General features: G+C 39.9%; 3 protein-coding genes and 1 pseudogene across 6 annotated transcripts in view; 2 read left to right on the forward strand and 2 right to left on the reverse strand.

Annotated features, from left to right (window-relative positions):
• The window catches only part of LOC307146181 (uncharacterized protein), a 154,208-nt gene that overhangs the window by 50,584 nt on the left and 76,525 nt on the right, over positions 1-27,099 (forward strand). The window lies entirely within an intron of this gene.
• Positions 1-27,099, reverse strand: part of LOC307146295 (annexin A2-like) — a 45,317-nt pseudogene that overhangs the window by 1,888 nt on the left and 16,330 nt on the right. Inside the window, exon 4 of the transcript in view lies at positions 1,236-1,382. The product of the transcript in view is annotated as an annexin A2-like (transcript). The remainder of the gene's footprint in view (positions 1-1,235; positions 1,383-27,099) is intronic.
• LOC307146176 (intelectin-like) lies at positions 11,132-13,577 on the reverse strand. Its single transcript, XM_079850053.1, has 7 exons — positions 13,471-13,577; positions 12,777-12,894; positions 12,456-12,703; positions 12,172-12,330; positions 11,951-12,071; positions 11,575-11,678; positions 11,132-11,438 (listed from the first exon to the last, which is right to left on the reverse strand). Exons 2-7 carry the CDS (start codon positions 12,889-12,891, stop codon positions 11,286-11,288), a joined length of 900 nt encoding a protein of 299 aa, XP_079706179.1. The 5' UTR covers positions 12,892-12,894; positions 13,471-13,577; the 3' UTR covers positions 11,132-11,285.
• LOC307146174 (intelectin-like) lies at positions 16,995-19,639 on the forward strand. The gene is made up of 8 exons (XM_079850051.1): positions 16,995-17,060; positions 17,213-17,300; positions 17,403-17,510; positions 17,584-17,831; positions 17,957-18,115; positions 18,209-18,329; positions 18,988-19,091; positions 19,228-19,639. Exons 2-8 carry the CDS (start codon positions 17,216-17,218, stop codon positions 19,378-19,380), a joined length of 978 nt encoding a protein of 325 aa, XP_079706177.1. The 5' UTR covers positions 16,995-17,060; positions 17,213-17,215; the 3' UTR covers positions 19,381-19,639.

The raw sequence follows: 27,099 nt of genomic DNA on the forward strand, positions 1-27,099 counted from the left end.
CCTCACCAAACAGCTTGTGATTATGGTTAATAAGACATGATAAAGAACAGTGGGGATTTCTTTAAGACTCCAAGGGAACCCTATAATGTCAAAAAATTAATGGTCAAATATGTTCTATTGTGTTAACATTTTATTGACTAAAAATGCTTTAGAACACGTTCATCTCGAAGACGAGTTCGTTCAGAATCAGTTACATATAGCAGGTCCGCTGACTCGATTTCCTTCTCATACATTCCCGTAGCGTCACAGTGCATTTCCCTGTTGAAGCCCAGCGTCCATTGATTTCTATGGAGCTGCTTTGAACACTTTTTTCCAGTGCTTCGAAACTAGACGGTCATTGGATAAATGCTGCGATTATGTCCGCTCAGCGTCTCTGGGAGTGAATGGAGGAGTGGGCTGGCCTGGACTCCGGGCTTCAGCGTGATGATTGGAGGGTCTTGTCAAAAGACTGCATCTCCTTTTGATTGACAGCGATTTTGTACTATAAAAAGTAGCTGACGCTGAAGCTGTTCGAGCTCAGTCCCATCGCGGATTTTGCAAGTGTAGTCGAAAGACAAACTTCTGCAACCTATTTCTTGGTATTTGCTTGGCGAAATTGCATTTCACACAATTATACATCACATTCCTTGTTTCAGTTTAACCCAATTCCCACATTTCCTCTGTCGAGTTTAAATTTTTTTTTTTTAGATCGCTTATTCATTCATTCATTCATACAGTAGGTTAGGCTAGCGTCGTAGGGGTAAACACAACCTCAATTGTGAATTGAAAAAACAATTTTTATGAATCCCCTCTTTGAAAGACCAGCAGTCGCCACTGATAAAGAGATCCCAAAGGAAGGAGTAAGACTGTGAAAGTGCAACTGAGCCAGCAGGAATAACCATAATTTAATAGTTATACATTTTTAATTCAATAGTCTGTAATTTCTGTTTTAATTTTACAAGCCTAACCAGGGACAGGAGTTGCAAATTAGTCATGCTATAAACCTGTATGCATGGCATCTACTTTGTATTCTTTATAAAGCAATGTTCTATGCATTTGTCCCTGTCAAATAAACATTAAATAAATCAAATCTGCCAAGAGCGTTCTGACAGTTTGATGAAAGCTTATATGAAGAACAGACAGCTGATAGATACCTAGTGTGAGGAAGGATTTCTCCAGATCTCCTTTCACCTCCTTTCAAATGCTCTCATGTAGTTTTAAACACTGAGAAAAAGAGGCTTTGATTAGGTTGTTGCACAAAGGATGATCATAACAGTTGACTTTAAATACATCTCTGTTCATGCGTCACCTTTCTGCAAGTGTGGGACACTCCTCTCAGAGAAGATTGTAATCCAGGTGGTCACATCAGTTCCTTTTCGCTTCACTCCAGCTTCATAAAGAGCCTAAAAATCACCATAATGGACACAGGATTATAAAAAGTAAACTTTTTGGTTATTCCAGTGGCCATCTGAATGTACAATGGTTTATCATAATATTATTTTAAGCATGTTGAATAAGAGTCAGTTGAATTTCTTAAGTTAAAAGGGCTCTACTCACTCTTGCGTCAATCTTCTCATAGTCCACCACATTACTTGGCTCATCTCTCTTGGCCTGTGGACATGAACGAATACAGTATGAGCACAGCAATACAGGATCTGCACTTTGCAGGCTATGTTGTACGTCTGGTTGGGACAGTCAAACTGTGGAAGACAGAAAGATGTCAATGACAGCGGTAGTGTTGCGGTAAAGCTCGAGTCGGAGAGTTTTAATGCCTTTTGCCGAACTTGCTCTAGTTTTTTAAGAAAATATGCGCAAAGTGGAAATAAAGTGTCTAACGTGTGTTTAATAATAAAGTGTATGCATGCTTTTTATGCTTTTTAAGGGCACTCACTTACTTTATCTCTTTATCGTTTTCTCTATCAGTTAGGATCCTACACTCTAAAAACTGCTGGGTTGTGTTAACCCAATTTTGGGTAAAATATGGTCTCACCCAACGTTGGGTTAAAAATTCAATTTAAAAATGGACAAACCCAGCCGTTGGTTTACATTTTTAATGTAACCAATGCAATTTGTCCATTTTTAAACTGCATTTTTGTCCATTTTTGATTTTGTCCAAAATGCAATTTGTCCATTTTTAAATTGCATTTTTTAACCCAACGTTGGGTGAGACCATATTTGACCCAAAATTGGGTTAACACAACCCAGCAGTTTTTAGAGTGTAATAAAGGCAGCATTCATTTATTCATTTTAATAATTATTTACACTCTATGTTATTATTGCATTTCATATACAACAACACTGAGGTGCAAATAGTATCTGCCACTATTTATATGTATAAATAGCATCTAACTACTATTTACACTTACCCTATTGCAAAGAAAGAGGCTACTGCTATTTTTACATAGTGTAATTAGTCCTATAGAATCAATCGCTATTAAAACTTACATAATTGAATAATACAGACATAATTGAAATGCGGGACAAAGCTCCCGGTCACCCTATAGTTTACCTACCTGAAAAAAGTGCCAAGTTGACAGCGACCATGGTTTTCATCTTCTGCACAAGAAATATCCAAGTCAGCTCGAACTCAAAGTTGAATCCCTGTTTGGTATTATATGGGGGTCCAACTCCCAACCCAACCCACAACGAAACATTCCCTTTCTATTGGCTGATTCGTTTTTAACGAAATTAACCCCTCCCCTCAATGGTCTCTGACGTAGGCCTAATATCCTTTGGCTGCTGACGTAATCGGTTTGGGTGAACTGTCACTATGGCAAGCCATTTTAACATTTAACAGCTAGACTGGATATGTGTTGCAGATATCTGTAATTCAGTTTTGCCTAGTCAAAAAGAACATTTCAGATATCCGCAACTACATTCTTCCTATCCATAATTGTCATTTCAGATATCCACAAAGACATTCTTCCTAGGACAAATGACGTCACTTTTGCCATTCATTTGTATGGGGTTTATCATTACAGATATCTACAATTCAGTTGCAGATATCCACTATGTGAATTACGGATATCTGCAACTGAATTGTAGATATCTGTAATTCTAGTTTGAGATCTTCAATTTGATTCTGACTAGTCATAACTCCAGTTCAAGATATCTTTAATTCACCTCAGTTCAAGATATCTACATGTTCCTTTGCAGATATCTTAAATTAAGTTTTGACTAGGCGAAATGACGTTGTAGATATCTTTAACTGGAGTTATGACTAGTCAAAATGGCGTTGTAGATATCTCAAACTGGAGTTAGGGATAGTCATAATTTAATATCTATTGTCAAGTTATAGATATCTTGAAATTAATTTTGATTAGAGATATCTGAAATTTGAGATATCTGTAACTTTTATTCTGCCTAGTCAAAATGTAATTACAGATATCTTGAATTAGAGTTTTGACTAGGCCAAATGACGTTGCAGATATCTGTATGCATCACACTTTAGGCGGGAGCAGAGCGTGTTGTTCAAATCATCAAATCATATAGCACCTGTTAACTGTTAACTTTAATTAGCACTGATTAGCACCATGTCGGAGCAACCAGAGGGCGAAGGAGTTTTTAATCGTCTTTTTAATGCTGTTAGATACTGTAAAAAATAAAATAAGAACTAATCTGAACTAAGAACTTTTTTTCTCATCTAAGGAAGTTAATGTTATTGTACTTACATGGCAAGAATAGCATGCATGTCAGCATCTTTTTTAAATTAGTTTTAAATTTTTGAATTAGTGTGAATCTCTTTCACGCATAAATCTTACGTCAACAATAACCTACATAATTTTAAGCATGATCATAAACATAGCATTGCAAAAAAAAAAATTTTGTGTATAAAATATTGTATCATTTTTTTAATTTGTATATAAAAAAACATTTTCTGATGTTTTTTTTTTTGTTTAGTTTTTTTGTTTTTTTTACAGCCAATGCCATGACTGCTTCTTTCTTCTTCCATTCATAGAAATAAGGAAATGAACCCACTTCTTCTTTGATTATGGCAGGGAGGGGAAATGGATATCTAAAATGGAGCAACGTAGGTCATGCACAATCATTTTCACTAGTCATAATGATGTTTGAGATATCTTTAACTTTCATTCTGCCTAGTCAAAACTGAATTACAGATATCTGCAATTGTCATTTAAGATGTGTGACGAGTAAAATGTCGTTTTCAATGATGTCATTGCAGATATCTGTAATTCAGTTTTGCCTAGTCAAACCTGAATTACAGATATCTCTATCTGTCGTTTCGACAAGTCACAATTACGTTACAGATATCTTGAATGACAATTCCAACTATCCAAAATGTAATTACGACTAGTCAGAAAGACATTGTTGATATCTACAATGTTAATTCCGGATAGTCAAAATTAGCTTTTAAATGTTAAAAGGGCTTGCCATACTGTCTCTGACCCTGCGTCTCAATGTCCACACTATTCATCCTAAATCGTATGTGAGATAAGATAGGGTGACCAAACGTCATCTTTTGGCCGTTTTTTTTTTTTTTTTTTTTTAATTTCACAGAATTTTACGGAAGTCAAGTGTGACGGAAGTCGACGCTTCCGTTTACGGTCAAGTGTGAGAAAAGATGTAGCCTAAGCATAGAATTTAAACTGGACACAGCGACCCCATTGGATTCAACGGAGAAAAGTCAATTAGAAGCATGTTCGAAGTGTGGATCCTTGCTCACTTAATATTGCCCACAACCCATTGCGCTTTGGAGGAGGAACTACAAACGAGTCCTGGTCAAGACAGGCAGCACAAGACAAAAAGTATAGGCGACATAACCCAACATAATAAACAAACGCAAAATACCCATATCTTAAAGACAATACAAATTCTAATAAACTATTAAAACATTTACACCGTTCTATAAAAACAGATGGAAATAATGGATGATAAATAGTTCAGTATAACAATCATATTCAGTTGGCAATCTATAGCTAATATTAACAGCTTGCATGAATATTCATATTCTCATGTGGGCGGCAGGAAATGCCCCTTTCCGCTGATTGGTCCAATATTATCCCTACATCCGTTCTTCATCAGTTCTTCATCAGTTCTTCCTCAATTCTTCCTCAGTTCAGTGAAAGAGAATACAATCGTCCTCTACTGTCATATTTGTACCTGTAGGCCTATGGGTTCTTAAACCTTTTATTGGAACTATAATAGTCAACAACATTTGAAGTGGATCAAAAACTTTCATCAAAGTTATACATGAATTTTAAACAATACCCGTTCTTAAGACAACTTTGATGAACTTTTTTTGATCCACTTCAAATGTCGAGTATACTGTAGGCCTACATATCATCTCTCGTCAAGGAATGCCTTGACACAAATGTGCACTTGTAAACTGTGTTCTACACCAACCGGCAACCGCTACCAGCCGAGTGGAGTCATCTGAGTCGGGAAGATCCGCACAACAGTCCCAATTATAATTCGTTAAAATTGTATAATTCGTTATAATTTATAAAACACAGATTTTACTGGTTACAGTCATTAGGTTGGTCGAAGTAAAAAATAAAACACAGTTAAAACTATTATTTTATAGCTTTAATTTTATTATTCTAAATTAGAATCTTTATTGATTCTAAAGCGTATGTATATTACCTTTATATAATTAAACTGTGCGCAATAATAATTGATTAACTAAAATTGTATATGTGTGATCAATTAAGGGTATAATAATTATATAAATAATATCTAAATCATACAAAATTATTATTATAAATAAGTATTACTAAAGGCCAGACGATTTTGTTATGTAGTGACCTTTAATTTGGAGTAGAAACAGGTGGAGTGATATTATCGCATCAGACATGTGTCACATGACGTGTAAGAGTTTGAAATCTCTTACCTGGAGCATAACCTGCCCTGCACCAGTTAGCCATGGCGATGAACACTGGTAAAAGCCAAAACACTTCATGGTGCGCAAACTAAACATGCCTGGCTAGCCTCTAAACGGGCTTCATGGCTGCAGCCTGCAGATCAGGGCGGGGCTGCACGTGTCGCCCCGCCCCACACTTACTCTGATTGGCTCATTTGTCTTCAATAGAAATACATTATAAATAGTGTTGTAGTTGGTGTAGGTCAGTCAAGTAAATGGATAGATGAGCGAATGTCATAAATCAAGTTACAAAACTGTAAAAGAGATGTCTAATCCCACATAAATAAGATAGAGATGTCTGCATTATTGAATCACTCAGTTGTTATATATACTGCAAGTTTAATCTTTTAGATCAGCCAGTCTAATTCACAAATTCATGTTATTTATTGTGAACCAGTAGATAAAAAAATAAATAAATAAATAAATAAAATCGGTTCAAAAGATTCGGTCACGGAGATCTCGATTTAATAGGCCTACTTCATAAAGTGAATATTTGACCGCGGGGGCTGTGAGATTTTTAACGCGGGAAAAAAACAAACAAACACGGTGTTACAGTTTTTTTCAACTGCTTAGGCTACACACATTTTGGATATATCATACACAGTTATTCAAAACCTAAAGCTCTTATAAAACTCTTATTTCGTGAGCTTCTATGTACATTTCTGCACAGGATTGAAAGTAATTGGCAGAGAGATGTTGAAAAATTCACGGTAAACACGAAAACAAGATTGAAACCAAACTTTTTTATTTACTGTAAGCATTTGTGAATACAGTATTACACAGTCCGAAAAACCTATAACTTGACCTTTGACCTATTTATAGGCCTACTCTAAAGCAGTGGTTTTCAAACCCTGGGTCGCGACCCTCGGGTGGGTCGCGAGACTTAAAAAATGGGTCGCCAGGATGATTTAAGGAAAATATAATTAAATTAAAAAACAAAATTTGTTTTCATAAAATCATAGTCTATAGGCCTATATAAAAGAAACACGCGCAATATGGCTATTTAAACAATTAATAGATTAATAAAACAAAAGAAGAAACTGACAGCATGCTGCTGAGTTTGGTTCATTTCTGTGAGGCTCACAAACCAGTTGACGGAAAGGAAACCGAGACGGCAGTTTGCTTGTTTTCTTTATTTTACAAAAGCACAATGTTGTGTTTTATTGCGAGTGTACACAAATATAAATAAATACTTTGCAGTTTCGAATGATGTCCTGAACAAAATAACGGAGTATATTTATATGATTCCATCGTGCCGCGGTAGCGCCTCACACGCAACATATTCCAGCATTGCAATCTTGACATCGCAGCCGGTTCATTATCAAAATAAAATAGTCAACCTCACATAAAAATTACACTGCTCTGTTTAAATAGTCAATAGCCTACAATTCGTGCCATTCAGCGTAAGCACCGCTCCACTGTGATGTTTCCAAGCACATTTTTGCGCATGTGAAGAGGGTGATTTTCTGAAGAGGGATCGATATTGTAACGTGAGTGAAGTACAAAGAAGCCCACGAGCGTAATTTCCTATGGGGACGGGAGACATGTCCTCCCCACTTTTCAAAATCCAAAATCCCGTTTGCTATTTGTTTAGTGTGTATACGCGATGTTCCCGGACGCGCGCGCATCGACATAGGCTCGGTCCTGCTCCTCCGTGGTATCGCGTTTGCGGCACAGGCGATGAAACGCCAGAAACAACAACAGGTGACTAAGCTATCGTATGATCCCGCTCTTATTCATGCAAATGCTTTTTCATGCGCGACAAGACAAAAGAGAACGCGCTGTCAGTGAATGTCCTCCTGACACACACACACACACACACACGACCCACAGATAGACGCGCGCCAGTATCAAGTTCTCTTTCGCGCTAGAACGAACAACACACATGTATGCCAAAATGTCCGTTTTGTCGAGTATCCTCACAAGAACAGTCTTAAATGATTTAAATAAAATCTTAAATTAAAGTAAAGAGTAGTGAGAGAATGGGATGCGTGAGATCGTCAGCTGTGGCTGGTCCTAAAGTGGCAGCAGCTAATTCTCGGAGAAAATTACTAACTGCTCTTGACTAAAGAATGCTTGTAGCTTTAATAAGGATTTATCTATATTTAGTTTATAATTTATGCAGTGCAGAATGTTTTGATAACCTTATTCAATTTCGGTATATTTCATACCTGTTAGACAGGAAAGGCACAGGTAGGCTAAATATGACATTTATAATGGGTTTATGTAGGCCTAAGGTTTGTTTGAAGTTCACTTAAATTAAAAGTTTTTATATTTTTTGAAGCCTAATCAATATTTAAAATTTGGGGGGATAATCATTTTAATTTTTTCTTAGAAGCCTATAATAAATAATAGTTTAGCATCCAAATAAATCGCGAATATGGAAAAAAAAATATTCGAATGAGAGAGTTACGTGAGCCCAACGCCGCTTACTTTCACTTTCGCTTTAAATTATTTCGCTTTGGCTTGTTTATAGATATATTTTTTTTTCATTCTTGTTCTGTTCTGAATATCATTAAATTTAAAGGATTTGTTGTGGAATATTTTTAGTGAATTTTTTAAGCATACAGCAAACGATAATAGGCTATTAATTGGTTAAAATTCTTACAATAGTTAATGGTTAATCGGTTAATTAGCATCCCTGTAGCTTTAGCTAGATCAAAAGAGTGCAGAATCAACTTTGCATTACGATCGCGTCATGGATAAGCCACTGCACGTGCATCATCAAAAGTGGTTGTTAACAAAAGGCTTAAGAATAGGCCTATATAGGCCTATGGGTCGCGTCAATTAAAAAAAAAAAAAAAAGGGTCGCTCTTGAAAAAGTTTGAAAACCACTGCTCTAAAGCCATGATTGGTTGGCATTTAGTAAAACAATGAGTGTGCGAGTCCCTGAGGAATTATGGCATTTTTATAGGTTGTTTAAAAAAAGAAATAAAATACTTTGTTAGATTTTTCTGTTACATGGAGAATTGTGTGTTGTGGTTTGCAAAATGTATTTTATGAAATTGAAAACAGGCCAAGAGTTAGTGTATGGTTTTGCAGATTTGGTGTGTGGTTATGGTGTTTGAGTGTCAGATTGCAGAAATTGTGTGACAAGTAAGGATTTGTGTAAACGAGCAGAAGAGCAAAAAAAGAGCAGAAATGAAGGGTGGCAACAAGGCTTCCCATGGTAGCCTATATGTGAAAAAAAAGTTATACTGGTTATGAGGGACATATGTTATTTTCATGAATTTCTGATGCTCAGAGAGGGCTAACAGTAAATTCTGAACTATCAGCCATTTCAACTGAAAGATATAGGTTGTAATACTAACGTTGGATAAGAAGGTATCAGGGCTCGACATTAAGCCTTGTCGTGTGCTTGTCACCAAATCGATGTTTACACATTTATCCTCCAGCGCATCTGCTAACCCCCGACGTCTCGTCCATATATGAAGTCAAGTCAAGTCAAGTCATCTTCATTTATATAGCGCTTTTAACAACGTAGATTGTTTCAAAGCAGCTTTACAGAGATAAACGTACAATTTAAGGTAACAGAGATTGTTTTGGCTTTATAGCGGAGTTAAGTTATTTTCCATCTAAAGTTAGTTTTGATTGATTTGCTTCCGTCGCAACGATCATTTGTTATTAAATTAGGGGCCGCTAAGACGACACCATTCCCTCTACACAGACTTTAAACGCGAACCTGTGAGAAACGCTGATGCCGTTCACATGAGCATTTAGAATGAGTTCTATAGTTATGTGTGTTTGAAAATACGCAGGTTTGGAATTCCCTACAAGCCAAGCCTAAACAAAGTACTTGTCTTTCCCTATAAATTTTGATAAAGAATTTTATTTTATTTTGTTGCTTTGGGGTAGGAACGCGAAACGAATTTCCCGAAAACGCCTTATCTGTATAGTGGTAGAGGGATCCTCCATAGGGAGAGACTAGTTGGCACTTCAGCACTGCGTTGTCATCGGGTCCAGGCTTAGGTCCTTCATCAGATCTGGATACGGCCTGGATCCGGCAGGCTGCAGGAAAACCTCGGGATAAACACAGACACTAAAATTAGCGTAGATGCCATTCTTCTTATGATGTAACGAGTACATCAGGATTTATGGGAAGTGTTCCCGGTTCCAGCTGACCTAATCTATGCAGCCTAACATTAAATTATAGAAGTCTATAATGTATTATGTGAATGCTAGGTCAAAGAGATGTGTCTTTAATCTGGCTTTGAACTGACAGAGTGTGTCTGCTTCCCGGACAATGTTAGGAAGACTGTTCCAGAGTTTTGGTGCTAAATAGGAAAAGGATCTACCGCCAGCAGTCGATTTTGATATTCTAGGTATTATCAACTGGCCGGAATTTTGAGATCGCAATAGATGTGAAGGACTATAAAGCGTTAAGAGCTCGCTCAAGTACTGCGGAGCTAAACCATTTAGTGCTTTGTACGTGATCAGCAATATTTTAAAATTTATGTGATGTTTAATAGGGAGCCAATGCAGTTTTGACAGAACTGGGCTAATATGGTCATACTTCCTGGTTCTGGTAAGAACTCGAGCTGCTGCGTTTTGAACCAGCTGTAGTTTGTTTATTAAGCGTGCAGGGCAACCACCCAGTAGAGCATTACAATAATCTAGCCTTGATGTCATGAACGCATGAACTAATTGTTCCGCATTTGTCAATGAGAGCATATGGCGTAATTTAGATATATTTTTAAGATGGAAAAATGCAGTTTTACAGATACTGAACACATGACTTTCAAATGAAAGATTGGTATCAAAGAGCACACCCAGGTTCCTAACCGACGACGAAGACTTAGAGCAGCCATCAAGTGTTAGACAGTATTCTAGGTTATTACGTGAGGAAGTTTGTCCAATAATTAGAAACTCTGTTTTTTTAGAATTTAGAAGTAGGAAATTACGAGTCATCCAATTTTTTATATCTGCTATGCATTCCGTTAATTTTATGAATTGGTAAGTTTCGTTAGGTTTTGAAGAAATATACAGCTGAGTATCGTCAGCATAACAGTGAAAGCTAATTCCATGCTTCCTAATGATATCTCCTAATGGTAGGATGTACAGAGTGAACAGCAGCAGTCCTAGTACTGAGCCTTGTGGTACGCCATACTGAACTTGTGATCGATGAGACATCTCATCATTTACTGCTACAAACTGATAACGGTCATCATTTGTGAATAAGACCTCTAGTGCTCCACTAACCCGCTGTGCATCAGTAACCAGACAGACTCCAGACAATGCCTTTGAATATTCTTTAATCACAGCTGGAAGGATCTCACACATTTCAGAGAGAAATCCCCCCATGGACATTGGATATATATCGGAAATACATTTGAGCAAATAATTGTGTAAAATTCAGGTGTTAAATCAATGTGGAAAATCTTAGAAAGAATGAAAGGATGCTGGTGATTTTAGATTGATGGGAGTGTCAGCGATAAAAGAGGAGCACGGCTGCTTCAGTTATCTCTTTGGAAGCGCTCCATCCCGCATTAGAGCCATAGCCATCCCAGTCGAATCCCGCAAAGTCCCCACACTGCCTTGGGGCCGCCTCAGGAAAGTGTCCACCTCCACCAATACAGAACTGCAACAATATGAGGACATTACTTACAACAAGACATGCCTAGGCACTTCTTACAGTGACATTGGTGCAGTTGGTTTATTTTCATTGTAAATGTATTACTATCAATTTTACAATCCAGAATATAATTTTTCCTCACATGTTCAGTGTTGCAGCCGGTTGGTTTGACACCTGAACAAAGAGCCATGGCTGCCTTTTCAGTATTGAAGACTCTGAATGAGATGAATCCAGGCAGAAAATTTGCTGGGGAAATGCACAGAATATATCAGTGATGATAATCATATATCAGTGATGATATGTCCATGAACACGACATGGCTTTCATTCATTAAAGTGACTGGATCTCAACAATCATGATCACGCAGTAATACACAGCTTTATGATACTGATACGGTCAACTGATGAAGCCAGTGTATTAAATATTTGGAAAATATTGGTGTATTGCCAGGCTGTTACTGAAAAAAATATGTTTTTAAAAGATTTGCCTGCTTAAAGGATAAATTAAACAAGTCATACTTCTTGCATTGGGACCATAGAGATTTTTGTTGTAATCCGCATTTCCATTATCATACACTATTGGAATAACAGGTCCATTATCAGTGATGCACGTCCCTAATCCAAACCTCACAGGGAATCTCTGGAGAAAAAAAAAAAAAAAAAAAAAAAAAAGTGTTATTGAAATTTCACAATTTCTGTGAATGTTTTAAACCCAAAAATGGTGTTGAAGTTTATCTGACCTTGAATAAATAATAAAGGTTTCCCCCGTGGAGAGTTAAGAAGTGATTCTCAGTGTGGTATCGCAGGATGGAGGACGCGCTCCAGGATTCCACATCCATATTATTAGGAACGTGCCACACGGACACATCTTGTGCTGGAATGTCAAAGTAGCCAGGATTCTGGGACAGAAAGGAGATTATCGTTTCAGATTCTCCAAAAACATCCTTTGATCATTATACTCTTGTGTCCTTTCTGTTCCTTCTATTTAACTATTGCTGTAAAACCATAAGTGTAATAAGAATACCTTATAATCATCACTTGTAGAGGCATCTGCACTTCCAAATGTGACTGTGTTTGCCCATGTCCCCTCACCATCAGGCCGGTTCGGTTCACTGCCCTGCTGACTAGACCAGCGATCACCAACAGTACACTTTCCGTACATGTTGTTTTCATGAACACTGGCAACCAGCGTCCAGCCTCCGCCCGCAGTGGTCATATCACAGAAGGTCTGGTAAAGCACCCCTCTGGAGGAGTTCAGATAGTACAGGCCGTCTGCGGGAACAGAGCATTCCTGAGTCACTTCAGTTCTTGCTTAAGATCAAACATTAACATAAAATGAGCGTACCTTCATTAACCTGATACTTCTTCTGAAGTTCTTTGCAGCTTCGAGCAGCAGTCTCACAGAGCCATACATTCAGTGAGAGACTGAAAATAATCCCCAAAACCTTTGTAAGAAACATAGTCTGCAAACAAAAGGAGAAAAGTCTTTCACAATTACTCTCAACACCACAAAGCTGAAATCAGCCGTCTTGTGTTTCTCTCCTCAGATTTGATGAGCACTGTCAAGGCTTTTGGATTCTGGGTGAGTCGGATAATAAAGCTCAGGAATACTTTCTTAGCATTATTATACTTTCTCAGGAGTGGAATGAAGGATACCTGAGTCTAAGTTGAATAAGGTAAATAAGGGAAACCTGAGCCTAAGTGGAACACGGATGCGGGAAAGGGAAGTTTTTCTGCTTTGGCTAAGAAAATAACATTTGAGTTCACACCTACATTAGTAAGGCATTGATATTGATCTTTCATCAGGCTGTTATTGAATTAACACTTTTACTAAATTAAAACTATGGATTAAAACAAATATCCTAAACACATTAACAACAGTATGAGAACAACCCCTATAAAAGTCACATATACTCATTCTGTTCCTTTTATGATGCATAGTAACAGTGCCAAGTTTCATTGAGATATTGTCACGGTTTGGTGTAAGATGATAAAAAAGATGATGAAGGCAGAAGATTCCAATATAAACTTTTACTCACAATAGGGATTTCCACAGGATCACACTCACACCAAAACCACTTAGACAACAACTTAATACATTCAAGACCAGACAGGAACTTAAATACATGACTAGCCAATGACAGACAGCTGTGATGATGATGATGATCGCTGGCAGGTGCAGGTAATGGTAGAGGAGGTGCAGGTGTGGGTCAAGGAGGATGCTGGGAACTGTAGTGCAGACAGGGACTAACAGAAGACAGTGACAGAAACATTGATGGTGACGATGACAGCGACGTAGAAGATGAGGAAGGCAGTGGCGGTGAAGGTGATCTTGACAGATATATTATTATTTACTGGTAGCTCAATGAGCTCAAATGTTGCATATGTAGAACATTTAGCCTATCGCAAAAAAATGCCATTTAATTTCAATTTTGTTCACCAAAGTAAATTAATCCTTGAGGGTGAGTATTGTTATTTTTTTATTGTTATTTTTGTCCATGTTGAAATTCTTTTATGATTTTAGAATTTAGATATTCTTTGGAATGAAAACATGTCATCTGTCGTCTCTCATCAATCACCAATTATAATAATATTGTTGTGTTAGACTGTTCGGCTCACTTTAGCTCATTAGTCAGTAGTTCAGTTAACTTTGTGCATCATCTTCATTGAGAAGAGTATTGAAGGTGATTATTGCATTGTTTATTTAATTTATTTGCTATATTGTGCACAATTGACTGAGTGATAATAGGGGTTCTTGCCATTATTGTCAATTTGTAATCTAATCTTTTCCATAATTTTACAAACAGTTGAGGTCATTTTTTTGCGATAGGCTAAATGTAGGCTATGCAACATTTGAGCTCATTGAGCTACCAGTACATAATAATATATCTCAATGAAACTTGGCACTGCTACTATGCATCATAAAATGAACAGAATGAGGGGGTGAGACCTTTAACATTTTGAGACATTTTTTTTTCCATTACATTGAGTGGCACCCTAATGTACGCATCAGTTGGGGATCATGGCTCGCAATGTGTACACAGCAACAGACGAGGACAAGTTGTGTGTCTGCTAGCTTGTTCTTAGTTTCACATTCTGTTCGAGGACAAACACTTTTGTCTCAATATTGAAAGATCAATATCAATGTCTTATCTAATCTGCTTTGGCTAAGAAAATAATATTTGAATAAATAACACCTAAAATTCAATAAAGGTGTAGTTTTTGTTTGAACTTTGGTTTGATGTGATTATGGGGGAATCGAGCCGAGAGTCCTCTTACAGAATGTGAAACTAAGGAAGAACAAGCTAGCAGACAAACGTCTTGTCCTCGTCTGTTGCTGTGTACACGTTGCGAGCCATCCCCAACTGATGCGTACATGGCGGAATAATTTCAAAAGTGAAATTATTCATGAAATAGGATAATTTCAACCCCCCCCCCCCCCCCCCCCAAAAAAAAAGTTCAAACCAAAAATACACCTTTTTCATATATATTACAAGTAATCTATAACTTATATTAATTTAAGCTACCTTGCAGTTACCAACATTGTAGAAACATGGTGATTTGCCTATTTATTATAAATGTTACTTCTATTAAATATTGGGGAGATATATGTGACTTTTATAGGGGTTGTTCTCATACTGTTGTTTAAACATGTGTTTAGGATATTTGTTTTAATCCATAGTTTCAATTTAGTAAAAATGTTAATTCAATAACAGCCTGATGAAAGATCAATATCAATGTCTTCCCTAATTTAGGTGTTAACTTATTCAAATGTTATTTTCTTAGCCAAAGCAGAAAAACTTTCCTTTCCCGCATCCGTGTTCCACTTAGGCTCAGGTTTCCCTTATTTACCTTATTCAACTTCAGGGACGGACTGACAATCTGTGCGTTCTGGAAAAGTCCAGAACGGCCGTCCAACCGGGCCGCCGGCACAAAAAAAAAAAAAAAAATTCTAATAAAGCAATATGAACAGCCAACAGCAGGGGCACTAATATCACTTATATGCTACGTGTAAAAAACAACAACTGAGGAAGAAGAGTCGGCCTATAGCCACTGACAGAAAGTTAGTTTTATAAGGCTGCACTTTTAAATTTGCTTACATTATATTTGAATAGCAGTGGTCTCCAACGTGGTGCCTGTGAGTTGCCCGCTAAACACATTCTATAAATAGCCACAACTTGCCGTCGGGGTTCCAGACTTCGAATAAATAGTATAATTTTTGCGACCTTTTCAACTAAACGATTCAATTTGAACTTTTGCCTCCACAAAATTACCCAACTCTCTTTGATTATACGCTGTCATTTGCGTTGCGTATGAGAAACATCAAATGGCAAACGCTCAAAAAGCGGAACAAAACTTGTTTGATCTGAGCAGCGCATTATTAGCTCGGCCCAAAAAACAGCGATCGCGGCCAAAGCACGTTACGCTGATCTCGATCACGCGAACATTATTACACAGAGCTGCGCGATCCAGCATTTAAATTCAGCGCAGAATTCTCTATCTCTATTATAAACCCACAAATGACTATGTGATTTAAGCTTGTAAAAAGCCAGATGAAACAGCGCTGATATTCTCAACATATTGATGCAAAAAAACAAAACAAAAAAAAAAAACAGGCGAAACATTGTTCCAAGAACAAACCAGTTAGAAGACATTTCACACCAAAACTTATTAATTAACTTTAGTAAAACAAACTTTTTTGGCAGAAATGTGCCTGTATTCATATTAAAAATGCTGTTATATTAATATAGTCATGTAAAATGTAGTCTAATGCAGTAATGTTTTGTTTAGAAGTTATGGCAGTTTATTTTTTTATTTTTATTTTATTTTTTTCATTTATATTTATACTAAATGTTTGGGCTACTGTTTTTGATAACACATACAATAGGTTTATAGAAAATCAACAAAAAATCAATAAATATTTTCATAATTTTTCAGGAATTGTTTTTTTTTTTAAACGCATGTAAGTCAACCAGAATATCAAGATATTTTATTATTTCCCATATGATGGTGAAAAGTAAAAAAGCTTCACCATGTTATGTATAATAAATATTGGAGTAAGAAATAAAAATTCCTTCTAGATTATTTTATCCCTTGAGGTAGCCCTCGCACACAAAAAGGTTGGACCCTGGTATATAGTAACTATATGTTTTATAATTACAAGTTTGTGTAATTTGGGGTTACTGTAGCCAGTGACATTTCATTATTTGTATTTTATGGCATTGTACATTTTTTGTTTTTATTTGAAGGCTGAGGCTTCATTAATAAATACAACCCCAATTATCATAATTGGTTTTGAGATGTTACTTGCTGTGAATACCTTGTCTGATAGGCTACAGTATTGTGGCATATACTGTAGTATCAGCACATCCTGACCTAGTGTCTGTCGCACACGGCTAGAGGCGAATGGCCGGATGATGGGCCTATTTGGGAGAAAGTCCAGGGCTGTTTTTTAGCCCCAGTCCGTCCCTGTTCAACTTAGACTCAGGTATCCTTCATTCCACTCCTGAGAAAGTATAAATATGCTAAGAAAGTATGCCTGAGCTTTATTATCTGACTCACCCAGAATCCAAAAGCCTTGACAGTGCTCGTCAAATCTGAGGAGAGAAACACCAGACAAGAAACAAACGTAAGAATTCTTTTGCCATAAAATATCAGTAGCCTAATGATTTTAGTGAGCTTCTTTTACAGTCTTTCACAGAAACATGGAACCAGTAACATAAGAATTTCAGCTTTGTGGTGTTGAGTGTAATTGTGAAACTTTTCTTCTTTTGTTTGCAGACTATGTTTCTTACAAAAAAGTTTTTCGGGATCATTTTCAGTCTCTCACTGAATGTATGTCTCTGTGAGACTGCAAGTGTATTCATTTGTAAGTAAGAATTTTTTTGATTGAAATTAATTTATCTTAAAATGTTGAAAATCTATTTTTTTATTACAATATTTTCCACTACATCTTTGTCCTACATTGCAGTGGATCAACAAGAAGCATCACATATTAAAACCGCTGATATCAATCTTGAGAGAGCATATGCTGCTCAAAGCTGCAAAGAACTTCAGAAAAAGTATCAGGTTAATGAAGGTACGCTCATTTTATGTTAATGTTTGATCTTAAGCAAGAACTGAAGTGACTCAGGAATGCTCTGTTCACGCAGACGGCCTGTACTATCTGAACTCCTCCAGAGGGGTGCTTTACCAGACCTTCTGTGATATGACCACTGCGGGCGGAGGCTGGACGCTGGTTGCCAGTGTTCATGAGAACAACATGTACGGAAAGTGTACCGTTGGTGATCGCTGGTCTAGTCAGCAGGGCAGTGAACCGAACCGGCCTGATGGTGAGGGGACATGGGCAAACACAGTCACATTTGGAAGTGCAGAGGCCTCTACAAGTGATGATTATAAGGTATTCTTATTAAATTTATGGTTTTACAGCAATAGTTAAAAAGAAGGAACAGAAATGACACAAGAGTATAATGATCAAAGGATGTTTTTGGAGAATCTGAAACGATAATCTCCTTTCTGTCCCAGAATCCTGGCTACTTTGACATTCCAGCACAAGATGTGTCCGTGTGGCACGTTCCTAATAATATGGAGGTGGAATCCTGGAGCGCGTCCTCCATCCTGCGATACCACACTGAGAATCACTTCTTAACTCTCCACGGGGGAAACCTTTATTATTTATTCAAGGTCAGATAAACTTCAACACCATTTTTGGGTTTGAAACTTTTACAGAAATACAATTTTTTTGTGAAATTACAATAACACTTTTTTTTTTTCCAGAAATTCCCTGTGAGGTTTGGAATAGGGGCATGCATGACTGATAATGGACCTGTTATTCCAATCGTGTATGATAATGGAAATGCGGATTACAACAGAAATCTATATGGTCCCCATTCAAGAGGTATGACTCTTTTTTTTTTTTTTTTAAATCCTTTATGTAAGCAGCAGTGGCTCAGTGGTTCATGTAGGTTGTTTACAAACCGGAAGGTTGGTGGTTCAATCCCTGGTTCCACCTGACCAAGCGTCGAGGTGTCCATGAGCAAGACACCTAACCCCGGCTGCTCCCGACGAGCAGGATGATGCCTTGCATTGGTGAATGGGTGAATGTGAGGCTATATGTAAAGCGCTTTGGTGGCCATAGGTCTGTGAAAGCGCTATATAAATGCAGTTCATTTACCATTTAAGCAGGAAAGTCACTTAAAAACAAATGATTATTTTCTGCAACACCCCGTGAGCCAATATTTTCCAAATATTTTTAATGACAGTAAAATATTTTTACTAAATATAAAATATAATGTCTATATATCCTGTCTGTCTGTCTATATATCCTGTCTATCTATCTATCTATCTATCTATCTATCTATTAATTAAAAAATATTTTTTTAATACAGTTGCTTCATCAGTTGACAGTATCAGTATCATAAATCTGTGTATTAAGTGATCATGATTGTTGAGATCCAGTCACTTTAATGAATGAAAGCCATGTCATGTGTTCATGGACATATCATGACAGATTATCATCACTGATATATGATTATCATCACTGATATATTCTCCAGCAACTTCTCTGCCTGGATTCATCTCATTCAGAGTCTTCAATACTGAAAGGGCAGCCATGGCTCTTTGTTCAGGTCTCAAACCAACCGCCTGCCACACTGAACATGTGAGGAAAAATAATATTCTGGATTGTAAAATTGATAGTAATACATTTACAATGAAAATAAATCAACTGCACCAATGTCACTGTAAGAAGTGCCTAGGCATGTCTTCTTGTTAGTAATGTCCTCATATTGTTGCAGTTCTGTATTGGCGGAGGTGGACACTTTCCTGAGGCGGCCCCAAGGCAGTGTGGGGACTTTCCGTCATTCGACTGGGATGGCTATGGCTCTAATGCGGGATGGAGCGCTTCCAAAGAGATAACTGAAGCAGCCGTGCTCCTCTTTTATCGCTGACACTCCCATCAATCTAAAATCGCCAGCATCCTTTCCTTCTTTCTAAGATTTTCCACATTGATTAACACCTGAAGGTTTGCTGAAATTGCGCATATGTTGAACCAATCATATTAGAGAAAATGGTATGATGATGATGATGAGTAATGTCATGTTACCTTTACTATGTACCTATCCTATCTAAACTCTTGTACTCTTTATGCTGGGGGGGATTCTCTCTGAAATGTGTGAGATCCTCCCAGCCGTGATTAAAGCATATTCAAAGGCATTGTCTGGAGTCTGTCTGGTTACTGATGCACAGCGGCTTAGTGGAGCACTAGAGGTCTTATTCACAAGTGATGATAGTGTTCACAGGGGACGAGACGTCGGAGACGCGCTGGAGCAGGTTTCAGGAACCTTTATTTTTTAATTTCTGGTAAATGCATTTTTCCAAAAGTAATATAATATTATTATTAAAGATGTGCTTTTTTTTCAATAAAATTTCAACAGTAGTAATTATTAGGTCCATAGACAACTAAAAACAAACAAATATTCAGCAAACAATAAATAAGTTGTAATATGGAATTAATTGTGCAGGACTTTCACTGTGAGGTTGAGTTAACTGATGAGCACAAATCCTCTTCGTGTGCATGAGAGAGAGAGAGAGAGAGAGAGAGAGAGAGAGAGAGAGAGAGAGAGAGAGAGAGAGAGAGAGAGAGAGAGAGAGAGAAAGAGAGAGAAAGAGAGAGAGAGAGAGAGAGAAATCCAGCCTGGAAATCCAGACCTAAATCGAAAAGATTAATGGTCTGGCGTCGACTAATGAAAATCGGCCAGCTCGAGGGGCGGCACCAAGCATGCATTTGAAAATCTCACTGCACGCAATTGGATAACACTACGACCAATCACAACAAGTTATCGCTTAGCTTCCAGCGGAGCTAATGTTAACTGGTAGATTAGACTCTTGCTGTATCCGGTCGGCCAAAACAGCAAAAACGTCCTTCTTGCAAAGGAACGATTCGAGCGGCGTCTTCTGTTCCTCTTTTAGATAAAAAGCCAAGTCTAACTCGTTCATTGTAGCGGCCAAAGCCGTTTCAAACAGCTGGTGTTCATCCATAGCCATCTTGCAATGTTTACTAATGACTTCGACGTCACAACGCTGTCGTCATCTCACCTCTGGCCCGCCTATATCAGATAACCCGATGTGATTGGTGCAGCTCAGATCGAGGGGCATATTTAATGAGCATCATTACTCGACGCCAGAGTAACTCGCTGAGCAAATTCAACTTGTGTTCTCGTGAGAACTCTGGATTACCAGGATATGTTTATTTGGCTGTTTAGGTGCGCAATCGAAGACAAAGGCTGCGCTCGGAGCGCGCGCGCACAGCATCCTGTCAGTAGAATTCAGTTCTCTTTCGTGACTTATCGCGCTTTTAATATTTATTTTCAATATAAAGCACATCCTGCTCTTTTCTTTCTCATTCATTCATGCAAAAATTCTTGACCTTCGACTCGGTTTTGAATTTCTATGAAGGTAATATGATGTCATAAAGAATCACATGCGCAGGGTAAGATTTGGGAAAGTGTACATAAGATTGCAAGCGTACATTAAATTTGCATGTGCAAGAGAAGATTTGTAAAGGTGTACCCCATTTACCCCTCTCTGATAAATGTAAATAATTATAATGATTATTATAAATCTCTCTCTCTCTGTCCTAGCGTGTATCCCATATCTGTATAGGGTCCGCTTGTTTGCATGCTTTCCGCCACTTGGCTCTGTCCAGGGCATCATCAGTGGTGATATTTACTGCACGCATATCCTCCGCCAGTCTGTCGAGCCACCGCTTCTTTGGCCGGCCACGCGGTCGTCGCCCGGGTGGTGATAGATTATAGGCCATTTTCGCCACTGTCTCATCGCCACTTCTGATGACATGGCCATACCAGCGGAGTCGGGCTTCGCGCATCTTATGGACTATGGGCACCACGCCCATGCGCCTTCGAACATCTTCGTTCATGACGTGGTCGAATCGCGTGAGGCCGAGGGACCAGCGGAGCTGGCCAACACTCGGAACCGTACAACGCGACCGGGCGTACAACGGTTTTATAAATCTTGCCCTTGAGTGGTATGGGCATTCGGCGATCACAGAGAATGCCTGTGACTTGTCTCCATTTGAGCCATGCTGTGTTGACTCGGGCTCGGGCATCAGGAAGAGAGTCACCGTCGCTCCGGATTAGAGAACCAAGATATTTAAATTCAGTGACTTTGTTTAATGGCTGCCCTCCAACTCTGATTGTCCCGTCAGTCTGGAGTCTTTTTGATGTTAAGGCGCAGTCCGTGCGCGTCTAACCGCTCATTCCAGTCTTGCACTTGACGTTCAAGCCCACAACGGGTTTTGTCAGCTTGGAAAATGTCGTCGGTGAATAGAAGTGACCAGGGCTGAGACACCTGAATATCCCCCGTGGCAGTATACATGCAAAGGATAAAAAGAAGCGGGGAGAGGGCGGATCCCTGGTGCATGCCAACGGTGGTCGGAAATGTTTCGGACAGGCCTGCAGGGCATCGGACGACGCTGGTGGTGTTGGTATAAAGAAGCTGGATCCATCGTACGTACTCTTCGGGGGCGCCGTGAGAGCGGAGGGAATGCCAGATAAGATCCCGGGGCACACGGTCAAATGCCTTCTCGAGGTCGAGAAAGGCCATGTGTACTTGCTGGTTCTTCTCCCGGTGCCTCTCTAGCAGCGGCCAGACGCCGTGGATCGCATCAGTAGTGCCGCTTCCTCCAACAAATCCGCACTGATTTAGACTGATGGAAACGATCTTCCGGAGGCGGGTGTCAATTACGCGCTCAAATATCTTCATGGCATGGCAGAGCAGGCGAATCGGGCGGTAGGTGTTGCGTTCGCTGACATCGCCTTTGCCTTTCCAGATCGGGACCGTTACGCTGGCAGCCCATGTTGAGGGAATGGTACCCTCATCAATGATCTTATTAAACAGTTGGGAATTATTATAAATAATATAATAAATAACAATACATATATACACCATTGCCAATAACAATAATAATACACAAAAAAAATGTAAAAAAAGATTCAGCGGAAGCATTTGGCGGAGGTGACGGGTGGAGTTTTCTTTGCAGCGCTAGAGCTACAGCAGTTCGCCGCGAGTCTTCAAACTACAGAAGCAGCAGGTAACATACGGAAAAGTTACATTTATCCTACCATGCTACTGTAAAAGTTGCAGGAGCATGCAAGTTATGCTTAACTATAATAAATGTATAACTTGATGTCAGCCTTCTGAGTTTGACAATGTCATTCATTTTTATCCAAGGCCATAGCAAGTGTTATTAGCTTGGGGAAATACATCTAGTGAAAGGAAATTTTAAGTCAAAGTCCAGCTCTAAATTGTAAGGAATTTACATATTTGATTTCATAGTAACACTTTACAATAAGGATAATTTGTTTATTATTCATATTAACTAACATGAACTAATGAGAAACACATTTGTTACTCTATTTGTTAATCTTAGTTAATAATAATACAACTGTTAATCGTTTGTTCATGTAATGTCACAGTGCATTAATGTTAACAAATACAACTTTTGATTTTAATAATGTTTTAGTAAATGCTGAAATTAATATTAACTAAGATTAATAAATGCTGTAGAAGTGCAGTGCATTATTCATGTTAACAAATGTAACTAATGAAACCTTATTGTAGTTTTACTGACTTCATGAGCTAACGCTTTCATGAATACATACAATTTATAACATCAACAACACTAAACATGAATTCCTCATAATTACATTCTTGATTCTCACTGCTTTGCTTGGTAAAGTAAATAATATTTAGTAACATTGTCATAATTTCCCTATTTTTGTTTGATGTGTTATGCATTCTAATTGTATGTCTTTTCATTTGTAATGAAGAGAGGCTCTCTGACCTGCTCTCCATCGAGCGAGATATTCCGATTAATTGTGAGGAAGTCATTAAAATATTTAAAAACACAACAGACTGACGGGTACTGCTTTAAATACAGGTGATTTATTTAATAAATTTATTTTTAAAAAAGTGCCCTTTTTGGTCCTTACACCCGCACGCCACTTCGGCTGAACATTTTTATATATCGTTCAACTGAAACGTGCGCACGCATTTTAGACATTAAGTCCCTGCAATGCACGTCCGTGATTAAGCGATGTTTTACTTCTGTTTCCGTTTCAAATCTCACAGCCCCGATTCACTTTATGAAGTAGGCCTATTAAATCGAGTTCTCTTACGAGAGTACTCTTGTTGTAAGCTAGCTTACGCTACGGGAAAATCCTTTTTCTTGAGAATACTGAAGCCAAAAAATTATCCTTAATTTTTGCATTAATTTAAAACGCATTGCTGCACAAGCAGACCTAGGAGATACAGCTACCTGAGGTTACCACTACTGAACACGATAAAGCGAGGCTATTCGCTGCAGTTCACTCGCAGACCCCCACGCTTTCGAGCCAGGGTCGAAACCACGGTGAAAGACGAAGTAGCACATCTACTTTGTACCGAGATTGCGAAACTGCTGAGAAAAGGGGCTATAGAATCCGTCCCTCTGATACAGAGCGAGTCAGGTTTCTACAGCAAATATTTCCTCGTCCCAAAGAAGGACGGCAGTCTCAGACCCATCCTAGATCTCAGGCGTTTGAACAAAGCCCTTATGCAGAGATCGTTCAAAATGCTCACGACCAGACAAATTCTCGCGCAGATTCGCCCGAGAGACTGATTTATCTCAGTGGATCTGAAGGATGCCTATTTTCAGATTCAAATAACGCCCCATCACAGGCCTTTCTTGCGATTCGCCTTCGAGGGCCAGAGCTATCAGTACACCGTCCTGCCATTCGGTCTATCTTTGGCCCCTTGTACATTCACGAAGTACATGGACGTGGCGCTCGCTCCCCTGAGACTACGCGGGATGCGAATATTGAACTATTTGGACGACTGGCTAATTCTAGCGCAGTCAGAGGCAGAGCTGATAGCCCACAAAGCTTTATTACTCAGCCACTTATGGGATTTGGGTCTCCAAATCAACTGGACCAAGAGCTCACTGTCTTCCAGCCAGAAAATTTCATTTCTGGGGACAGATTTAGACTCTGTGTCAATGACAGCGCGGCTGACGTCACAGCGCGCACTGCGAATACAACGCTCAGCAGCGTCTTTCAAGGTCGGCAGCAGCTTTCCTCTCAAAAGTTTTCAGAGGATGCTGGGTCTTATGGCTTCGGCCTCGGCAGTGCTTCGACTGGGCTTGCTTTACATGCGCCCTCTCCAGCACTGGCTGAAAACGCGGGTCCCGCTTCGAGCATGGACCTCTGGCATCATTCACCTCAGGGTGACTCAGAACTGTGTTACAGCACTGGAGCCCTGGAAGGTGGCAGACTGGTATCAGTCAGGTGTGGATCTGGGAACGATCTCGAAATGAAAAGTAATCTCGACAGACGCCTCCAACTCAGGTTGGGGCGCCCTCTACGAGGGCAGGCCGGTCTTTGGCCTGTGGACAGCCCAGGAAGGGCGCTTACACATAAACTGTCTGGAGATGAAAGCGGTCGAGAACACCTTGGGACATTTTCTCCCCTTCTTAAAGGGCCACAATGTCTTAGTCCACTCAGACAACATGGCTGTGGTGTCTTACATAAACCGCCAGGGCGGTCTCAGATCACAGAGCCTCCACACACTGGCAGAACGCCTCCTCGTGTGGTTTCAGCACAATCTGCGCTCGCTAATAGCGACGCACGTGCCAGGCTGTCGGAATGTGGGTCCGGACTTACTGTCCAGAGACAATGTTCCCCCGGGGGGAATGGTCCCTGCACTCTCAGGTAGTCCAGTTACTATGGGACACTTTCGGCAGAGCGGAAATCGATCTCTTTGCGTCACCAGAGAACGCGCACTGCCCAACATTTTTCACGAAAGACAGGGACGAGCTGGCCCACAACTGGCCCAGCCGCCCGCTCTATGCGTTTCCCCCAATCGCGCTGTTACCACAGGTGATCAAGCGAATCAGGGAGAACGAATGCTCTGTGCTCCTCGTGGCGCCGCTCTGGAGGAACCAAGTCTGGTTCCCGGAGCTGATGCAGCTAGTGAATACGACCCCATGGCCGATTCCGGTGAGGAAGGATCTCCTCTCCCAGGCCGGGGGGGCGATTTGGCTTATGGGCCCTGCATGTATAGGCCATCAACAGGTACCCGCTGATCTCCCAGCGAGAGTGCTAAACACGATTACACAGGCTAGAGCGCCCTCTACTAGACGGCTCTACGCTTCCAAGTGGTCAGTGTTTTCCGTCTGGTGCTCGGCTCAAAACATAGAGCCGCAGCGCTGTAGCGTTACGGAGATTCTCTTCTTCCTACAGGAGCTTTTGGAGGAGGCCAGGTCCCCCTCCACGCTCAAAGTGTGTGTGGCAGCCATAGCAGCGTTTACTAAACCTATGCATGGCCAGTCACTGGGAAGGAACGATGTCATCATCCGCCTCCTGAGAGGAGCTAGGAGACTAAACCCTCCCCGGCCCCCTCTGGTTCCAATCTGGGACCTCTCCACGGTCCTAGACGCTATGAAGGGCTTACCCTTTGAACCACTACAGTCCGTGGATCTCCGGTATCTCTCATTTAAGACCGCTTTCCTCGTGGCTCTCGCCTCAGTCAAGCGAGTGGGTGACCTCCACGCGCTCTCCGTGAGTGCTACGTGCATTGAGTTTGGGCCTAACGACTCCAAAGTCATTCTCAAACCTAGACACGGTTATGTCCCCAAAGTGCTTTCCACTCCGTTCAGAGCACAAGTCATTTCACTGTCAGATCTCCCAAGATCTGATAGTGAGGGCGATGTGAACCTTCTCTGCCCGGTCAGGGCTTTAAGAATATATGTTGAACGGTCTACTGCTTTCAGGCAGTCAGAACAGCTCTTTGTTTCTTTTGGTGGCCGCACTAAAGGTCTAGCCACCTCGAAACAGAGCCTCTCCAGGTGGACAGTTGACGCTATCGCTCTAGCTTATAAGTCTAAGGGCCTTCGCTGTCCTCTCAGAACTCATTCCACCAGAGGCATGGCCTCTTCATGGGCATGGTCCAGCGGAGTTTCACTCCAGGATATTTGTATGGTGGCAGGCTGGGCCTCTTCGTCTACATTTATGAGGTTTTACAACCTGGAAATTCCTGCCTTACAGGCTAAGCTGTTGTCAGTCTAAGAGTAATACTCGTACTGCTCTGCTCGACTTAGATCTGTGCAGACTGTATATTATAGCGTGCTGCCAGCACGAAAACTAGATTGACAGATCAGGTTGACTTAGGTCCTTCCTGACTGTAATTCTACATTCACATCTGTGCCTCCGGTTCAGATGTCTACTGACTGACTAAGAGTTAATCATTCTTTTGAGGTTCAGGCCGACTTATGTCAATCCTGACTGTTATACTGTGCTAAGCACCCATCCCTTCATCTCAGGGATGGTTAAGTTATTCTCTTAGGCCCACGCTCTTTTGGCCTAGACATTACCCACCATTATGTGTACCCCGGGTACATGCCCTTGGGAATATATGTGTGGACGACACTAGCACGCACAGCGTTTTACATTGGGCTCACATAGCGTAAGCTAGCTTACGCAACACGAGAGTACTCTCGTAAGAGAAGGCTCTCGGTTACTAACGTAACCTGGGTTCTCTCTAGATGAGGGAACGAGTGTTGAGTAACCCTGCCGTGCTTGTGCTACGTTCTGGTTTCGCTTCAGTATGAAAAA

Source organism: Squalius cephalus, assembly GCF_949319135.1.
Source record: "Squalius cephalus genome assembly, chromosome: 18".
NCBI classification, from domain to species: domain Eukaryota; kingdom Metazoa; phylum Chordata; class Actinopteri; order Cypriniformes; family Leuciscidae; genus Squalius; species Squalius cephalus.

Bases quoted from the DNA above. Each gene is read 5' to 3' on its own strand.
- LOC307146174 (XM_079850051.1), top strand. From the start codon at position 17,216: ATGTTTCTTACAAAAAAGTTTTTCGGGATCATTTTCAGTCTCTCACTG. The intron at 17,832-17,956 runs GTATTCTTATTA...TTTCTGTCCCAG, and splicing joins CTACAAGTGATGATTATAAG to AATCCTGGCTACTTTGACAT. The intron at 18,116-18,208 runs GTCAGATAAACT...TTTTTTTTCCAG, and splicing joins ACCTTTATTATTTATTCAAG to AAATTCCCTGTGAGGTTTGG.
- LOC307146176 (XM_079850053.1), bottom strand. From the start codon at position 12,891: ATGTTTCTTACAAAGGTTTTGGGGATTATTTTCAGTCTCTCACTGAAT. The intron at 12,704-12,776 runs GTACGCTCATTT...CTGTTCCCGCAG, and splicing joins GAAGTATCAGGTTAATGAAG to ACGGCCTGTACTATCTGAAC. The intron at 12,331-12,455 runs GTATTCTTATTA...TTTCTGTCCCAG, and splicing joins CTACAAGTGATGATTATAAG to AATCCTGGCTACTTTGACAT.